We start from the raw sequence: 20,642 nt of genomic DNA on the forward strand, positions 1-20,642 counted from the left end.
GTCAAATTGAAATAACTTTATCGGTCGCCATATCTCCCTGTAACATTTCAATGAAGTTATATACCAAGTTGTTACTATTAGATATTAGAAGCACAAGCCAGACCCAGATGGTGTTCCCCGCCAGTTGCCCAGTTTCTTGAGGCAATTCAGCTTCTCGCTTCCCTCTGGAAGACCAGTTACATAATACCAATTTATAAAAATGGTAACAATTCGATTAGTAAAAATTACAGACCTATTAGCTTAGTTAGTACCATTTGTAAGACGTTTGAAAATTTGACTGTTGTAGGATATGTATGTAGGTATGGATATATGTTAGGATTCTCTCTCTTCAGTCACAATTTATCGATTTATTGCTAGTCATTCTACTCAGTTAACTCTTCTAACATTTGCTGACCCCCTAGTTAGTTTCTTGGAGGACGGTTTTCAGGTCCATGTCTTGTACACTTCTCTAAAACATCCGACAAGGTCAATCACCCAATGTTACTATATAAAATACAGTGAAGCGGTGTTAGAAATTTAAATAAAAAAATTGAAGGACGTTTGCATTCAAGATTTCCTCCAAGACCCTATATTCTCTCTTCATTCCTCTACTACTACATACTAAGTATTTAAAAAAAATATACTAGTGGGTCATCATAAATTGAACATAATTCAAACTGTGTAATGGAAGAAACTAGCGGTTTCTGAAAAAAAATACTAGTGAATTATCTTAGTAATTGAAATAAAAAAGTTCAATATAAAACAAGCTAGGGATTTCTGAAAAAAAAACTAGTATGTTATTTTCGTAAAACAGACTAGGGGTTTCTAAAAAAATTACTAGTAATTCATCATACATTGTACATAATTCAAAGTGTATGAAGGAACAAACTAAGAGCTCCTACAGATATAACTAGAGGTTTTTCGTATTTTCAATATGTATAAAAGTGTATCAGGAAACATAATAGGGGCTCCTAGGAAAACGTTAAAAAGTTTTTGTTCTTGAGTGCATAAAAAAAAACAACCAACCAAGGGAATATTTCTCCAGGAATTGAATTTGTCTTTCATTCGTTTCGACATTGTAAATTAATACTAACTTTGAGGAGGAAAATGTATGAGTCCATATTAAAATAAGTACAAGTTCTTAAAATCTTTCTTCTATGTAAAAGTGTAAAGTATTCGTAGTAAAATATATAGGCGTTCGTTATAAAAATCCATCTGAATTTTTGATCACGTAGAGCGATTTCCGTTCTGTTCTTTCTTCAGCTGATCTCACTATGACCATTAAAATTGACGATTTAATGATTTTATATTAATATTGAATAAGATTAAAACTCATACCATATACAATCCTTTTTATTATTTGCTTAATAATGACAAAAAGAAAAACGTAATATAAACTTAACAAACAGTAAAAAGTACAATCTTAAAACAAAATTTATTAGATTTATTAGTATTATCTTTGGCTATATTGATAAATTCGATATCCTTGGCTCGTTAATATCGAAAACATCTTCTACCAAACTAAAAACTGATAGTTCTGATCCCCATTATTTTGGCATTTCTGTAATTAGCATTTATAACACTGGACAATTTTCAATGTTGTAACCTTCAAAATCGCTAAAATCTGTAATTAGTTTATCAGAATTGGGCGCGAATGCCTGAATACATCCTTCAAAATTATCTGAGAAGACTCCGCTGGTTTCATTTACAAGGCTCAGGTTTGACGGAAGCCCTCCAATGTAGAATACACCATTCGTTAATATTGTGACGTCATGACGATTCTTCCCTAAAAATAGCATTTTTTCTCAAATTAATTTTTTAAATTGTGTTTTTATTACCAAACACGTCCAAATTCCTTGTATCGACAATCAAAGCTAAAGGTACAAAGCTTAGCTCTACAGTGTGCCAAAGTCCATCGTTCAGCTTAAAAAATGGTACTATTTCGACCAGATGTTTTTGTGTATTATTACATTTGTCTGAGTAAACAATTTTAAGTAAACCATTATCCAATCCTAAACCTAAGTAATTTTCGTGCTAAAATACCATATATTTTTAATATTGTGTGCATATAACGAAAATAATAATGTTACCATTTTAGTCCATACCAGCAAACCATCCGGGCTAGCAGTGGTAAAATTCAAATACAACTTGCGAATTTCTAAATCTTTGACGCTTCTCCTTTTATCGCCCATTTTTTCCACAATCAAGTAACTTTTACCCACAAATGAGGGTGTTCTAACCTAAAAAAATGTGTTCACATAATGTTAAGATAATACTTTCCGAAAACGCTTACTTGTAGTTGGGTTTCACAAAAACCTCCGTCAAATCCTACATGGCAATAACAGCTACTGTTATGACAAATTCCATTTTTGCAATTGGCTTCGGTGCATTTTGGAGTAAACTCGCAATGTTCTCCATAATACGGTTCTAGACATAGGCAGTGGGGGTTTAGAAGAGAGTCTAACCTAAATATCCAAAATTTAATAGAACCTTATTTTCCAAAAACTTAATTTTATACCAGCAAGTTCCTCCGTTTTGACATGCCTCACCCCCACAGGGTGTTCCATCGCAGTCAATTATATTTCTAGAGCTTAAAACGTCTCCCGTTGTAAAGCTGACTTTATGTTCGTTTAATGTTAGGTACCTAAGACATCCTGTATATGGCTTGGGTAAAGATGAACTTGCGGTAATTGGTAGCTTTGAAAGGTCTGGAAGACCACCTAAAATGATTTGTGTTTTAATGAATATTGTAGTAATGATAGGGATCAAGAAATTACCAAGATATACACTATCTTTGGACAAGCTTAATAGGAAACCGTGGTCCAGCACAGCCATATTTATCACATGGTCAACATACAGGTATACTTTTCTACCAAATATTCCAAACTGGATCTTATGCCACGCTCCTTTAAGGAGGAGTTTTGAACCTCTTACAACTACTGGGTCTTTGGTATTAAGTCTTAATTTGCCTACAAATATTAAGTGTTTTTGAATCACGTTAATAAGTAATGTCACTGATTAATCAATTTTGATTCAAATTATATAAAGCTACTATATTTTTGCCATTTCCTTCTCAAGCATGTTGGTGCCATTAGAATCGACAATATTTTTTCTATGCAAATTATCCGTTCTTGCTACGAAAATCCACATACGGATGTGAACTGTGTGACGAATGAACATTTATTGAAATGGAAGTCGTAATTAAGTTAGAATTACAATAAGATTAACTACATCTATTACATAGAAAACTTGTTAGAGCTCTGGAAAAATGTTGGTGCTTTTGACTACCTTCTTCAGCGCTGCTAATTATTTTATTAACAGGTGACGTACCTTCGACGGTTCTTCGGCTTAACTTCTGATATTTTTGCTAAGAAATTATTCGCCCCGACAGCAAATTTAAAACATTTGTTTTTATATAAATATCTATAAGTAGAAACAAGAACAAAAAATACAATAACCATAGTCATGCTAAGACAGTAGTACGATTTCTAAGATCCATAACAGGACACACACTCTACGATAGGAAAAAAAGCGCCGAAAGTAGAGATGCCCGTAAGGTCCCGGCTGTTGTAAGATGGGCTACATCAGGACAAAGAGCTTAAAGAGACCATGTAGAGAAAATGGCCGACAACCGACTAGCAAGAATCACCAAAGACTAAAACCCAACACCTTTAAACTCTCCGGAAGACTACGAAAACGATGGTACCAAAGCTGGTCTTCAGCATCCTAAAATTAAGCAGCGGAAGAAAAAACACAGGACTAAGGCCTAACGTACTAAAAGGAAAAATACTTATTATTATGGAAATGAAAGGTCAAAGTGACAAAAACGTTTTCTAGGGAAAATCAGTCTTTAAAGTACAAATTATTGTTTTTCCAGCAATCTGAAACATAAGGATATTTGATTATTATGAGATTATTATTTGTTAAATAATTTAGATGAATGTTCAAAAACTAGAATCTAGAAGCATCCGTTTTCCTCAGAACAAATTAACTTTTATCAAAATGTTCGATTAAATTGTAAACAACTTGTGAAATAACGTCACGAACTAATCTGTTTAAAGGAGGCTGCAGGGTATCGCTGCTCGATAATTAGACTGGAATGCGCGAAACTACCGGCAAACTTTGAAACCACAATTGGCATATATGTCGCTGCTCATCAGCAAAAAATCGTCCTATCTAGATCCTTTAGAAATAGACTAAAGCACCTGCGATGAAATAAGCTAACGCATACATTTCTGCTTGTCCTCTCTGTCTGTTAAACCAAAAAGTTACTGTGCCTAAACAGTAGCAAAATTCGGCCAGTGGCTGGCCTTCCAAATATAATTCAAGACGCTATATCATCATTATTATCACCATATGCCCAATTGCGTCCACTGCTGAACATTAGCGTTTCGTAATTAGTCTCAGTGATAGCAGTGCTCCACCCACTGCGTCCAATTAGGTGTCATGGGTTTTATATCATCGTTCCATCTTATTGGCGGGCATCCCCTACATCGATAGGCTCTTTTCTCGGTCTCTATTCAAAGATGATTATGGTCCATTGAGGTGTGTTCTCTCATTTTTGCGATGTGTCCAGGCTAATTCCATTGCAACGTAGTGATTTTTCTTATGACATCTGCAACACCTTTACTTTGGGATTTACCATTATTTAAGATTCGATCCGTAAGACTGACATCCAACACTGACCTCTCCATAGCACGCTGCGTTACTTGTATTTTGTTTACCATCTTCCTAGTTAAAGTGCGTGTCTCTGCTCCGTATGTCATCACTGGCAAAACGCATCATCGGAATTTCTCCACTTGCCATAATCTTGGTCACAAATTGGGTCTTCAAAATATCTATCTTCAATCCAGCCTTTTTTAATGTTTGTCGAAGTCTATCCAAGATTCGCGTGGCTTTGTCAATGCTGTTTGGTGTTAAAACAATATTATCTGCACATTTTAAATATTTCAAATGTTCTCCACTTGTGTTTAGGCTGATATTGTTCCAATTTATACACACACGTATTCTAGCAACGTCATCAACCGCTTTATAGATATCGCGTCACCTAGCCAGACACCGCTATTTTGTAGATATTCCCTATCATTACGGTGTATTAATGGTCGATTTGATAATGAGCTCGAGCTTGGAGCATTCGGTGTTGGTCTATGGTATCAAAAGCCTTCTCGTAGTAAACGAATATAAGTATAAGTGGCTTGTTATATTCCAAATATTAGAGTTTTATATTGAGAGGAGGTTGTTCCTTTCAGAAGATATGCGTTAAAGGGTTTTTGGAATATGCGTCTGTATAAAGCCTCAGTCTTTATATGGTTCGATAACTATATCGTCGCCTCAAAGTGATTTATTGTTTTTCATTTTAGAGTGGCAAGACTTTATTTCATTTACTGTTATTTCAGACATATCTTCAGATCCTACATTTTGAAGTTTTGGTATCTGGCTTGGTTTAAGAAGTTCCTCGAAGAAAGTGTCGTTGGTATTGGAAGGAGGAAGAATTTGAACACGCGCAGTGTGCTCAAAAGTCCTAGCACCCTTTAGAGTTTCCCCTGGGAATTAAACTTCTCAGACCAGAGGTATCTCATAGGCTTTTCCAATGCTATTAACATCTAACAATCCTGGATGGCACCAAAGAGCAGCAGTGCGAGTAGAACACCAAGCTCATACAAGTCGAGCAAGGAGTGTGATTGGAATGCATTCTGTCATTTTTTTAAAACTTCTATTCAGAGGAAATATTTAGGCTCGTACTGATGCCACTAAAGGAATTTATATTGGGGTTAACGTAAATAATATTAGATACGCTGATGCTATACTTATTATCACTGATAACCAAGAAGATCTACAAATATATAGTTCGGCTTAAGACTCTAAACTGCCAAAACAAAATATATAATTATTAGAAAAAAAACCTAATATTGGGGATGATAATATCACAGTCAATGGTACAAAGGTGGAGATAATTCATAAGTTAGTATATCTCAGTAGCAACAACAGTCAGTGGGACCAAACTGTGGAGATGAAAACGAGATTAGAGAAAGTTCGAACCGCCTTTGTGGAGATGAAAAGAGTGTTAACCAGTCACGACTTGACACTGAAGTTGCGAATGAAGATAGTGTGCTGCTATATCTTTCTAGTTCTCTTATACGGCATAGAACCATGGACGCTAATGCTCAAACATCTAGAATCATTCGAGATGTGGGTGTACCGGCAATTACTAAAAATCAGTTGGGTAGGCAGAATTAGTAACAATATAGTTCTTAATCGAATGGGCAAAGATTTAGAAGTAGTTAAAACTATCAAACGATGCGAATTAATATATTTCGATTCTATCCTAAGACATCCGGAGAAATATGAGATCTTGCATGTTATTATATAAAGGGAAAAATCCTAGGCAAGCGTAGTCCAAAAAAAAGGATAACAACGTGGTTAAAGCATTTGACGGAATGATACGGGAAATCTACAATCCAACTTCTCCGAGCAGCTGTTAATAACAATTATCATTGAACGATCATCACATCAAAAGACCAAAAACTCTCTTAGAAAGGTGCGTCAGGCGACCTATGTAGAGGTATAGGAGCCTTAGGCTAACCACTGTACTTTTTTTACTTATTTTTTTGTTTTCTTAACGAAGCGGAATAAACAGAATTGCTCTAATATGATTGCCATTAATATTGCAATCTTAACAGTAAAAACTAGGCTCCAAAGGTTGCAAAAAACCAGGAAGAGTTGAGTTGAGCCTTTCCGCCCATAGGCCACTCTAACCAATCCACTTTTCAGTCAGGCCAATTGGAAAAAGTGATGCATTATCCTTTCCTGTCCTTAATACATAGAATTTGACGGAAATTTCATTGAAAAGAGACTTAAGTTTTAGCAAGTTATTATATAATGGACAAAAATATAAATACCCATAAGAGTAAAAAGAGGGAAGAATTTATACAATTATTTAAATAGCATAAAGATTCAAGACATTGTTCAAATATGAATCCAATGGCCGTTTTTGATATTTTGATAAAGATAAATTAAGATATCCTTCCCGTGACATTATGATATTGCGAGATCAATTATGTTTCCTAGTTAAAATAGGCTTGACTCAAAAAAAAAATTAAACTTACTAGAACGCACTCTAAGTTCCAAGCTACCGCTCTGAAGGCTTAAACAAACATAACTTCCTTCCTTTCTGCCAATAAAAAATACGATGCCAGTATCTTTTAAAATTCTCAGCTCCATTTCAACGTTAAGCTTGCTGTTATCAAACTCAAATGGTCGTGTTTCCAAATAAGACCTTTGACCTGTGAAGCTTATGTCCGTAAAATTTTCAGCTAAAATGGTTGCAATATTTATTTTTTATTAATGACTCTTTAGGACGAACCTTTATCACAATGTCGACCCACTTTTCCAAAAGGACAGTCGCATTCGTAAGTGCTTAAAAGCGGTACACAGCGCGAACTGTCGTGACATTTTGTAAAATTTGCATCGCAGAAATTCACTCTTGAGGAGCAGAGTGGTCCAAACCAATTATCTTGACATAAACACCTACAAATAAAGCAAAAAACAATGTTACTCCTAAACAACTACTTTAGTACATATTTTACATAAATGTACTGCCATGGTGCAGACATGCGCCCTTATTTTGACATCTTTTTTCGTAGCACTCCGTAGTGCCGCACTGGCCCACTGCTCTACCAATGGCACTCATTGAATATTGCAGAGGCAATATTATACTTCCTATTTTAACTTCAATATCAAATATGCATCCAGAGAAACCTGTGTGAAGAGGTAGATCGTGGGGAAGTCCAGAGAAATTTTTTAAATCATGCCCACCTAAAATTTACTCAATATATTGATTATAAATACTTTATTCTTAAAATTATAAATACTACAAACCTAAATATAAAAGAGGAACAACATCCAACTGAACAGATTTTCCAGGAGATCGCCCAGTAACATTTCCCAAACTATCAACGTATAACCACGCCCTCTTTCCTTCATATCCTGCTTGTACTAAGTAATCTCTTGCTCCCTTATCTATTGGTTGAGATGTAAATATTCTTCTAGGACCTATAAATTTAACGTGAAATCTCACTACATATTTGCCACTATTAAAGCAAACCTGATCCCATATTCCAAGTTAACATAATGTATCCTTTAACGAAACTGATTGCCAAATGGTCAGAAAAGAAATCGTGGTGACCGCTCTGGCCAATAAAAAGTAAAAGCGCTATCTGATCGACATTGGTAGGGGTAAATCTAAACTTCAACTCCATCTTTTGGGCAATTCCTTGTGGAAGCGGATAGGCTAGATATGACGAGAGGCCTCTGACGGTGGACGAGAAATAGGGCTCTGATATTTTAAGATCTAAAAATACACTTTGTTTTTGTCTTTCACTACTAGATTGAACCTCAGACACAATACCATTTTCACAGAAATGTCCGTGTTTAGAGTACGGGCATAAGCAAATGTAACCGTTGTTGGAAAAAGGAATGCAAGTACCACCAAATAGGCATGGGTTGTTGTCACATATTGATATTTCACACATTTTTCCTAAGTATCTAAAAACGTAGGAAATCTAAACATATTCTTTTAATAGCAATGATTTTGTCTTCTTACCCATTTCGGCAATGACAGATCCAATCTTCCTCCAAAGAAGTGCAACGCGCCCCATTTTGGCAGGGATTACTCAGGCACGCCAATGAGGCACATTCTGTTATGTCATACCCATCCTCTGCTTCTTTATATATTAAAACTCTTTTATTTGAAATCTACAATAAACAATTCACTAATTTGCTTTCCTTAAGTATTGTTATTTTACCTTTAGATTAGACATGCAACCAATAAAGCCGGAGGAAGGAATTCCATCATAGGCAAAATCGTTTGGAACTCCTCCCAAGTGTAAGTAAAAAGATTTTTTAAAATACTTGTCGATTTTTGCCACCTGATCTCCTCGCATGGAAATAGTATCATTGACCCTAATTTTGGCATCGCAATGTGAAAGATTTTTAGAAAACTCTAAGCTAAAATCATACGTATTCATTTAAAAGTTCTAACCATCTTAACCCTCATACTTAGCCTTAATCGTCATCTTAATTCCGTTATTTATTTGAATTTTAAGTTCACTAAGAAGCATAGTTTGATATCCGCAAGAAAACTTAAAAACCAGGGCGCCATTTTCTATATACAAAACCATATAGGATGTATCCAAGTGGACAAAAAAAATCAGTCCATGTTTTGATAAAGTTTTCGCGTCGAATTCAATTGAAATGTTCTTATTTTCTGGTAGCTTGTGAGTGAGATAGCTTTCCCCACTAAAAGCTGCATGCTTAATACCAAGTTTGACCTCGCAGAATAATCCTTCGGTATCAAAAGGGCATTCACACTAAAAAGTTATAAGTATAGAATACTAAAGAAAAATTTGTATATAACACCTTATGTCCACTGTTAGAAAACACACATGAACCTCCATTAAGACACATGGTATCTGGAAGGCTGCAGTCAACAGTTTCAGTAGTCACAGCTGTAAAAGTCGTAGGCTCAGTTACTGAAACTAAAAACATAATTCAATTTCTTAAACGTTCTCCTCAAAATGTACTTACAAGTACTAGTCATCGGCCTATCTGTCAAAAAACTAGTCAACTCTGGTTCAGTAGTAGTAGTAATATCTGGAAAACTCCTGTTAGTCTCTGGAGTAGGCCAATAAGTAGTTTCTGTCATAGCAGAAAACGTTGTTGACTCTATGGGCTGCGTAGTCCATGACGACTCAACTGATGTAGATGGCATTTGCGTGGTAGATGTTGTAGAAAATATCATAACTGGTTCAGTTATGATAATCATAGGAGTTGTAGAGGCCTCAGAAAGAGTTGTAGAAATAAATTCTTCTGTAGTAGTCGGTTCTAAGCTAGTCAGCTCAGTAGTAGTCGTAGTAGTAGATACTGATTCCGTAGTGTATTCTGTTTCAATTGTGATAGTTGTAGAATATGGTTCAGTTGTAGGAACAATAGAAGTTATAGACGTATTAGAATAAGAAGTTGTAGTAGTTTCTAGGGGAGTTGTAGTAGTTTCTGGAGGAGTCGTAGTGGTGTTTGGCACTTGTTCAGTCGTTGTTACTAATTCGGTAGTTGTGGGTTCTTCAACTAAAAATGCAGAAAATTTAATGCTGGCTTAAGTTGACTAAAGAAGCTTACAAGAAGTGGTACTGAACACATCGTAGCTGGTAGAAAACTCAGTCTCTAAAGTGGTAAGGAAAGTAGTACTAGAATAATAAGTAGTCGTGGTTGTTGTTGTTGTTGTAGGAGGAACCACATAGTCACAATCTAACTCTTTTTCAGGTAACTGTAGGCATTCACAGTAAGTTCCTGTTAAGTTTGGCGGACAGGAACAAGTAAAATTATCTATGCCATCTATGCAGGTACCGCCATTGGAACACCTTGATATAATTATTTCAATAAAGAAAATGTTAATTATATTTTAATAAAAACTTACTTAGGTCCAAGCTGGCATTCATCATACTGATACTGACACAAATCTCCATGGAAATCAGGTACGCAATAACAAACAGGTAATGTGTCTTCTAGAAGGCAAAGAGCGCCATTTTTACAAGGGTTTTTGGAACATATCTGCATCAATTCTTCGCAGTTTTTACCAGTATAACCTTGTTTAAAATAAACTCGGGTCAAAGAATTATGTGTGTTTGGTTGGTAATACTTACCGAACAGACATGCGCATTCATAGGTAGCATGCAGATCGATACAGATTGCACCATTTTGACATGGCGTCGACATGCATTCGTTTGTTTCAATATCGCATAGAAAACCCTCCCAGCCTACAATAGTGACAACATTTAGGTAATAGTTTTTGTAATTAGAAAATTAGACATTGTTTATAAAAGCCAATGAAGTGATATTATAAAATATAACTTTTACCTGGTTGACACACGCAAAAGAACGTATCTCCAGGGCCCTCCTCACAAACACCTCCATTATGGCATCTAGTTTCGTTAGTGGTATTGCAGACAGCTATATCCACTTCGCAATGAACCCCTTTGTACCCTAAAATAAGAAAATAATTAAATATATCAACATAGATGAGTAAATCATAATGAATCATTACCGGGTAGGCATTCGCATTGGTAACCATTGGGACCATCTACGCAAGTCGCATTGTTCCAGCAAGGGTTACTTTCACATTCGTTAAAGTCTTGTTCACAAAAATCCCCTTAAAAATGATTTAAGAATAACATAATAAATATAAAAATTGATTCAGATGTATACCAACAAATCCAGATGGACAAGTACAATTAAAACCGGCCACACCGTCAACGCAAACGCCGCCATTTTGGCATGGGTTAGACCAACAATCGTCCCAGTTGGTTTGGCACTGTAGACCAGTATATCCGTCTATGCAATAGCAGAAATACGTTGAGTTAAGGTCGTCCAGGCATACTCCGTGCACGCAGGGGTTACTTAGGCAGGCGAATCCTCCATTTCCTCCGGAAGGGAAAGGAATTATGACTAGAAGAAGGACGAGGAATGAAGGCATTGTATTAAGGGGCCAGCAGCTAAAAGAAAAAAAATTGTTAAGGAAATTAGAGCTCGATATCCTTTAGTCATTAAGTATCAATTTATTAACCAAAAAAGAAACTAATAAGAAGACCTCGAAAAGTTTTTGGATTCTCACAAATCAACCAAAACGCAACAAATTTGAATATAATAACAATTATTCTAAAGTATTAAAGTATTTTCTGAGATCTAAAGCCGCAAATAAGGTGCAATAATCCAGACGCATGACGCATGTGATCTTTTAATGTAATTCATTAAGAAAATTTAAATGACTAGATTTTCAAAGTAGTGTTAAATCAGACATATTTGTTTATTTTTTCAAAATTTAATAAAGGTACCTAATGTTGAAATTAAAATTATTTCATTGTCATATGTGTACATCAAGAATCGGTAATATGTATAATTGAAATAAAGGAGACAGAAAAAGAGAGCATAACAAGCCAGAATGATGCAGGAAAATTAAAGGAACTTAGCACAGGCACTGCTTAATTACTTAAGAGTATTGAATATGATAATTATAAAAACAATGAGTTTTAATCAGTGGAGAAGTTCATTAGGAATGAGACCATTTCATCCAAAATTTAAAGCTTACAGTTTGCTTATTAAATTGTGGTGAGAAAAGAGCTGAATTAGCAACTGAAATAGTTTTAAAATCAAATTTATTTTGTTCATAGTTTTTTTCGTTGATTGCTTCTTCGTGTTTCATCTTGGGAAGATAAAATTGAGTTAACGTGGAATAAATAGTCTGTATAGAAAAGTAGAACTCAATATAAAATGATTAAAATCATACTAGAAGCTTCTAGCTAAGCAAAAAGTTTTAAAAGCGAATGACGGCTGATCCTTAGAACATTGATGAGCCTTTCAATGTTCTAAGTACGTATCTTAATTCTGAGTCCTATTCAGTCAGTCATCAATTTGATTATATTTTGTGTTTAAATATATGTATGTTAATCAAAGTTAACATACATATAAAATTAAATATTAATATTTTCCATAACAAATAATGCTATCTATAATTACATATTGGTATGTTAAATATAGAACAGATAAAATTTCTGATATATACGGACTATTTCGCTCAGATTAATGAAAATAGGTTATCGTTGATGGTAGGGTGCTAGTTCGTATGATTTTTTGCATGTACTGAACTTACTTATTTATTTTTAATAATATATTATAATATGATCAGTGCAGATTGTCAAGAGTGTCACAAGAACCTTTCCATTGCCTAGATAGATTACTGAAAGACCTCCGACTACCTGCTGTCTCTGAAACTACCGTCAAAAACATCCGAATTGAACATGTAATTTATCGTTATCGCCACTGCTTTTTATACTTGTATACTTTTATTTTAGTTCTTTATTATATAAAGCAGATACTGGATACCAATGCAAGAGAGAAAAAAACTTTATTGTAGGTTGATTGACTTGAAGCTGATGAGCCAAATATTACAGCGAGCTTCGCACTACACTGGGTGTAGTAAAAGAATTCAGCCCGAATGACAAATGTATAAAGTTTGGAATTTAAAATATTGCCAAAATAAGAATTGAAAACATTAAAAAGAACAAATATAAAAATTGACGAAAGAATAGTCATCACATCTCTCGAAAAACATTAAATATATAAATAGACGAAAATGAGAAAATTAATCACGAGCAGATGAAAAATAAACTTACCCAGGAATACCTAAGAAGAATTAGAGGAATATTTATGTCCAAAAATATGCTGTCGGTCCTCACAACGCTAGCATCTGTGTTGCAGCTTTGAAATATTAAAATAGACTCAGGTAGAAATCAAAACAAAATATACCGGCTCTATGAAGAAGATAGGGAATTATAATATAGAAGTCAGCCACAAGGTTACAATTTGGAGATTAGCACGTTATCTAGAAATAAAACAACATGACAAATATCTCGGAATGGGTTATAGGAGAAAAGCAAGGAATCCAATCGGCACATCAAGAACTAAAAATACAAAAGCAGTGAAAAACATCAATTAATGCAAAAAAAAATGCATGGACAGATTCTAAAAGAATCAAAAAAAGAAAACAAAACTTTTCTATTGAAAATCGCCCAAAGTTGTTGTCAATCGTCAAATCGTTGAAGTCAATCAATGTCTGTCAGCAGAAAATCATCGTTTGCATCTGTTCAAACTGTTGACCCAAATTAAAATCCAACTAAAATAATAATGTTTAAATTGTAACGGCATAGTTGAAATTCGGTATCATATTTCTCTATATAATAAATATAGGTATCATGTATCGTATTTCTTGGAATAATTTTTTCAAATAAATATTTTTGTTTCGGAAGAGACGACATAAAACGTTAAAAAGTGAAATATAAATAAAAATTGCACTTTTAACGACTAAAGTCGGTAAATATATATATAAGGAAACATGATAAAATTTCAAAAAGCTACAGAAAAAACAAGACGAATTTTTTACCTGTTCTAGATTTTGCCTGCCGAGTTACCTTATCAAGACCAAGATAATATAACGTACAAAACAGTAATTAGGAATAGATAAAACTATTCTAAAAGTTGTATTTTAAGATTTATAATATGCTTTTATTAGCGAAAAGTACATATGCAAATAACACTTTTTTAAGATATTATCTACATGTCCTTCAAGTCCTAAATCTAGGCCAAAGTAGACCAAGAACCTTTATATTATCAGCAAAAGCAATCCGTTTATTATCAATCATAATGTAAGAATTATTGTTAATCTTCGAATTTTGCATTAATGTTTATACATTATATCATTAGTACTTTCTAAAAATAGGCGTATTTTAAGATATTTAATAGTATTTTTCTAAATAAAAAAAAACATTGCAAATTTTATATAATAAAATTATAATTAAACCGAAAAAGAAAAAAATAGGGGACACCCGGGTTTGAACCGGGGACCTCTCGATCTGCAGTCGAATGCTCTACCACTGAGCTATATCCCCGTTGGTATTCATACGCTTGCACTGCTTTAATTCTAACGTTTCAAATATGCCAGTATTTAAATTACCTAACTACAAAAGAAAGATCTTTTTTATTTTCATGTATTAAATGTACTATTCTTTGGCAATGGATATTTCATATGTATGTAGTACATATAGTGGGGTTATTAAAGTTGAGGGATTTATTTTAAGTAGCTTGGCAAAAGAAGTTAATAAAAGTAGATGAATAATAAGAGATTAAAAATTAATAAAAAAAATTCCTACGAATATTTTTACACATTTTCGACAACTACCGCGTAAAAAATTATGGTTTTTTGTTGATATATGACTCATATATGTATATCACTTATATCGGAGTTTTTGTTTTATCGAACGGGTTTCAGTATAAGTTTAATTTAGTTAGACCATCACGAGTAGCACTCTGTTCAATAAGTATGTATTACTCAATTTTTCTGATCTTTTTGTAATAAAAAAGACCCAAAATAAAAACAATAAACTAGGTGGTGGACATAACAACCGGGCAATCCGGCCCTACGGTTTTTGTAAATTTAATATTATTAGACTGTGATACAGGGTACTGAAATTAAAGACCAACGAGGAGGTCATGCTGGAAGATCTGCTCTACCTGAAATATTAGTTAGAAAAACTACTTCTCAACGTAGTTAAAGACGACCCATCAACAATAAATAGGTACAGATAGTCATACAAGCTTAAGTTGAAGTTTCCCATATAATTTATATCCTTACCATTATCAGCTATAGTCATTGCCTTAGTAAGACTAAGAAAAACGAAGACTTTGTAGCTTGCTAAATATTAAATTTTGCTTTATAGCTTTTAGAACAGCTTATAAACAAGAATGAAGATATTATAAAATTATTGTCCAGACAAGGCCATATTTTGATACATACATTTTTGCAATACTTCGACTAGATGATGAATTTATTTAGATTTTCTTCGTCACAATTAAATTAGAATATGATGTTCCTTTGAATGTACGACATCTGACATATGTCTCTGTCTCTATCACTAATGGGGCTTTACCACATTTTAGATAAGGCGTTTATCAACATTTAAACAATGTGTTTTAAAAGAAATAGATATTGCGCCATTTTTTTTCGGCCTGCTTGCTCTCCAGATTTAATATTGTATATTGCAATTTTTTGTATAGCCCTATTTGAAAAAGATAGTGTGTAATATGAAAATATGCATTTTTTTAAATACTTTTTTTAATTGAATTATGTCTCCCGTGAAGGAACTTGTGAAGAGCATTAAAAAAGGCTTGTGATATTATTCCTGGACACCAGGATGTATTTCATACGATTCTAAGCAGTTGTGGGTTTGCCAAGCATTGTTTTGAAATCGAATAATAAATGAAATATATGATAATTACTTTGAATTGGCTTTCAGTGAAACAGGAAGCTGAAATTTCTCACTTAAATATGTTCTTGATAATGTTTTGTGGCACAAGGTTATAAGTTTGTATACTTTTTTGTGTTACACTTTAATTAACATTATGCTTAATAAACATCTTTTATACAGAGTTTTTGTTTAAGATTTACTTCTAAAACGTCTTACTATAAGAAATATTTATGAAATTTAGTATATGTCCTTTATGCATTTGCTCAATTTTTTATTTTTATATATCAACTGTTTTGTCAAGTTAAAATTGCTTCACAATTCAAAATTTATATAAACCTAATACTAACACTAATTTTAAAAATTGTTGCAAGTGAATCCGCTTCTACGCAAACAATTACGCAAATGTTCACATATTTTCAGTTATTTCGTATAGTTTCATACGGCAAAACTAATTGCATTCTAAAATCTAAAGTATCAACAGAAATTGTAAACACTGAAGTTTTAAAGTATAATATGTACTTAAACTGTTCCGATCGGGGAATCTTGTTGGCCATTGCTGAGATCCTCCGCGACCAATCCAACGATATTTTGCATAAACTTTATTTAAATGGATTCGTACAATTGCACTGAATTAAGGAGGGAAATAAGTCGTGCATGTACCATATTCGATTCCTTAGTGCAAGCAATACATCATCAAGAAAATAATGTTCTATAAGACTATTAGAAAATTACCAATAAAAACTGCTTCACATTAACATAATTGATGAAAATGGGTTTCGGTTATGACATGGAATGGGCTCTGGAATGATCTGGATTTAGTGCAATACTATGGAGATACCACTGACAGAAGTTCGCACATTGTGATAAATCTTTGGAGAGTAATACCTAACTCTTGAAGTATGGTACGGGTATAACAAAACATCAGCCAAAATAGGCGAAATAATTTGATGACAAATATTCAGTATTCCAGCAATCTTCCTCGTACTCCTCTCAGGGTATTCTTCAATTTCTTGCAGCACTGCCACTTCAAGGAGTTCTGATAGTTCGAGGTTCGAGGTGTACCTTTCGCTGTATCTTTTTTGATCATTTTTCCTAAGTCGTCGATAAATATTTGAGATAATACGGCTGGTATAGCACGATTATATATTTTTCTGTTATACTGACGGCAGCAAGGTTATATACAGAGTGTCCGACACAAAAGACTCCACTCTGAAAATCTTTCAAAGTAAATTATTTAGCCAAAAAGAGCCGAACAAGTCAAATTTATTATTGAGGTGACATTTATGGGAAGAAATTGCTTTTCTGTGATGTCATCCTTCACCCCCAGGAATCGATATAGGGGCCGAATTAAAGATAATTTTATTCTCTACATAGCCTTATTTTTATTTTATCAATTCGTTTTGAAAAACTATGAATAAACGTGTTATATATCATTAAAAAAAAATACGTTTCGAAAATTACGTTATTTGAAAAAACGTTATTTGGACAAAAACGTCAAAATATGCAAGGAGGTTTTTGTTGGCGTAGGTATCATTGTTTTATTGAAGTGAGCAATAACAACAGTAGCACGAAGTATTTATTTAGTAATTTAGTCCTGGTGATATCAGCTACGTTTACAAGGGGGGTACCAAATATTTAATACTTGGGTCAAATGACGTCTCGAGGACTATTTTTTGGGTGTAAACGGCAGCGCACTAAAATTTGATACGCGAATTTGATGCTTCCCAAACAGGGTAGATTAAATTTAGTTTTCTTATGTTAACACCTAGAACCTATTTTGAAGTACCAAAGTGACAAGTTTGACATTTTATTGGATGTTAGCTTAAAAGGTTTTTATTTTTGTACATAAAAATAAAGAAGAAAATACAGAGAGCAAGCTTAACATTTGAAAAAGAAATTATTAGTTTATTTTTATTATCTTTAAACAATAACACTTTTAAAGATTTAGAGGTTATGTCCTATAATTCTTCGTCTAAACTCACTTCAACTGGCATTTTGATCCTAGAGATAATCCTGGACTAATTTAACCCTCAAAATCAATCCTTGTAAACAGGGCTGTACTAAATAAAAATAGTTTATCCTTTGATCCATGGACCTAATAGATCCGCGCGTTGTAAACGTAGCTATTGGTAGCATTAAAAGATAAAAATGGCTTGTTGACAGAATTGAGTGAGTCTTTATTACCAACAAAATAAGTCTTCTAGAGCAGCAGCACGTGCTTTTAATGGTAATTATCCAGATAAAAGGGTAAATCAGCCTTACGTAATGCATTTAATAAGAAAGCTTCAAGAAACAGGATCAGTACAAAACAGAAAAAATGAAGTTCAGAAAATTGCTACCGCACTTGGCGTGTCTAACAATATCAGTTCACAGAATTTAAATATTACACAAATATGATGCCTACAAAATCAAACTAGTGCATGAGTCAAATGAACATGATTTTGATAGTCGTGTACAACTTTATGAGTACTTTAGTGATTAATTAAATCATGAGAGAAATTTGCTGTTCAATGTCTGTTTCACGGACAAATGCCCCTTTCGTTATATATAACCTGGCATCCTGGGACATCATATTTTTGGACCTTTTTTTATTAATACAAATTAGAACTTCTGCAGGACGACATCAATCCCAGAATAACTGAGTTACTTGAATAAGTTTATGCTGCTGCCGATCATAATTTTTTGAGCAACGCATGTTCTAGACGATGAATTGGCCAGCAAAGTACTGTGCAATGGCCTGTTAGATCTCCCGATCTTATCTCTTTGGATTTTTTTATGCGGGTATCTAAAAAACAAAGTCTTTGCCATAAAGCCTGATTCCCTTAAAAATCTTCGAAATAGAATTATTAACGAATGTCAGTTAATAACGCCCGAAAAAATTGTTCGCTAAAGTGCGCAGACGTGTTGAACAACAATTTGTTTTTTGTATGGAGGTCCACGGGATCACTTTCAATATTTAATAAAAATAGGTGTTAGATACTTTTTTTAATTTAAAATAAGGTTAATTTTTTTAAAATAGGGCTATGTAGAGAATAAAATTACCTTTAATTCAAGGTATTACTTGACCACATTTTTCAAGATTTTCAGGGTGAACTGTTTTGTCTCAGTCATCCTGTATACGTAAATACATTACGTCTAATAAGAAAAATATATTTTTTTGGATTCTTATTCATTTTGCAGCAAATTTGATCACTTAATTTGCCTTCAGTCGATGAGCAAATTTATTCATACTGGATTTTTTAAAGCGGAAACCACAAGGCGGAAAAAGAAAAAGCAGGATAAAATTTTCTTAAAGATAAATGAAAATTTAAAAAAAAAACAAAAATATTCAATGGAAAATCCGTCCGAAAAGGACGCCTCTGGTAGAGAAACTAAAAAAAAAATTGTAGATATATCAAAAAATGTATCTCAATATATGAAACATATCTACCAAATTTATAAAGATGTAATTTTATTTTAGTTACTATTAAAAAGCGCAATTTTTTTCTTTATAATGTTTAACAGTTGTCATAATTTGCAATTTTACATTCCGGACACCACTCCCTTATGTGTGCTTATTGAAAAAAAAAAAACAAAAAATCTGTTGCAAATTAATCGTGAAAAAGGAAGTGATTTTTATCGCTAAAATAAACACACACAGATTTCACAGCTTTGTATGGCAAAACCGGGTCGCGAATAAGTTTTGTATTGTTTTAAACGGGAACCGCATTTCTTTTGTTTGCAATTTTTTATGCGCTATCACCTAGATTTAAAAACCATTACTTTTTGTATATGTAACATTCACTAAATGTAAAATATAAATAATGTAGATAGAATATTATTTATTAATGAGCATATAAATATTTACGAATAATTTAAAAAGCCACATTGCGTGACTAGCTTTATTTCCACGTGTTTTACACATACATCCCTAAGTATTGATCAAATTGGCCCCGTTTCTAGAATTAAAATTTTAAAAGCAAATAATAAGAATTGTGAAATTGATTTTTAATCATAAATATTATGCGAATAATATGTTTATTGGAAAATATAATAGAAAAAATATTTTTATTAAAATAAGGGAATTATCATTTTTTAATATTGTATATTACCGTTTTAAAAAATATTAATTAATTTAACACAATCATACAGTAAAAAATATATTTACCTGTTCAAAGATCATACACAATTCCATTTTTTAACTCAAAAAAATTAACACAAAACCACTTCACTTCCTTATGGGATAAGTATGGGGAAGTTACCCAGTTCCCCCCATCAAAGTTACCGACCCCTATATTCGTGGTTACCATAATTACCATGGCAACGCTATAAACAAACAGTGACGTCACCGTTTAGCCAATAGATTTCCACACGGTTGACCCATAGACCCTATCTTGGTATCATGGGTTAGGCGCGGTTGCCAGATTGTACTACTCATAAAACATTCTCAGATCTTAGTCTCTGTTTTTTATTCACTCATTATAAGAAGTAGAATAAATTAAGAGTTTTTAGTTCACTTAAACTAATATACCATAAGACTCACACTTTGGGCCTCTACACTTTTAAACATTTACGTAAATGATAGTACCTTTTCGTTTAAGTTTGCATTTTTCTACTAGGTAGTTGCTAATGATTTGAAATTCCATATTAAAATTCAAACTCTGAACTAGACCGTTTAACTCAGTGATGTAGCCAAAAAGGAATGGAGCTTAATATTAATAAGCCGAATTAATGATTTTTTATGAAGCAAGAAACCCTTTAACTCATATTGATAATATTAAAGGATCTCATTTATTATTAGTTTCTCAATTAAAAAATCCGGGAGTGATGATT

The 20,642-nt window shown here is 33.3% G+C and overlaps 1 protein-coding gene and 1 non-coding gene across 2 annotated transcripts; both read right to left on the minus strand.

The window, feature by feature from the left end:
* Positions 1 to 1,352: 1,352 nt before the first annotated feature.
* Positions 1,353 to 20,094, minus strand: LOC126745267 (protein eyes shut). Its single transcript, XM_050453029.1, has 24 exons — positions 19,978 to 20,094; positions 11,239 to 11,525; positions 11,078 to 11,182; positions 10,891 to 11,016; positions 10,677 to 10,790; positions 10,451 to 10,619; positions 10,153 to 10,394; positions 9,565 to 10,101; positions 9,397 to 9,515; positions 9,037 to 9,347; positions 8,784 to 8,985; positions 8,582 to 8,733; positions 8,387 to 8,523; positions 8,084 to 8,329; positions 7,858 to 8,031; positions 7,566 to 7,794; positions 7,343 to 7,506; positions 7,086 to 7,292; positions 2,757 to 2,948; positions 2,498 to 2,699; positions 2,273 to 2,444; positions 2,070 to 2,219; positions 1,818 to 2,013; positions 1,353 to 1,765 (listed from the first exon to the last, which is right to left on the minus strand). The coding sequence occupies exons 2-24, from the start codon at positions 11,504 to 11,506 to the stop codon at positions 1,554 to 1,556; spliced, it is 4,626 nt and encodes a 1,541-aa protein (XP_050308986.1). The 5' UTR covers positions 11,507 to 11,525; positions 19,978 to 20,094; the 3' UTR covers positions 1,353 to 1,553.
* Trnac-gca (transfer RNA cysteine (anticodon GCA)) lies at positions 14,403 to 14,474 on the minus strand. The gene has a single exon. It is a non-coding gene; the product is annotated as a tRNA-Cys (tRNA).
* Positions 20,095 to 20,642: the final 548 nt, after the last annotated feature.

This window comes from Anthonomus grandis, chromosome 15 (assembly GCF_022605725.1).
Source record: "Anthonomus grandis grandis chromosome 15, icAntGran1.3, whole genome shotgun sequence".
NCBI classification, from domain to species: domain Eukaryota; kingdom Metazoa; phylum Arthropoda; class Insecta; order Coleoptera; family Curculionidae; genus Anthonomus; species Anthonomus grandis.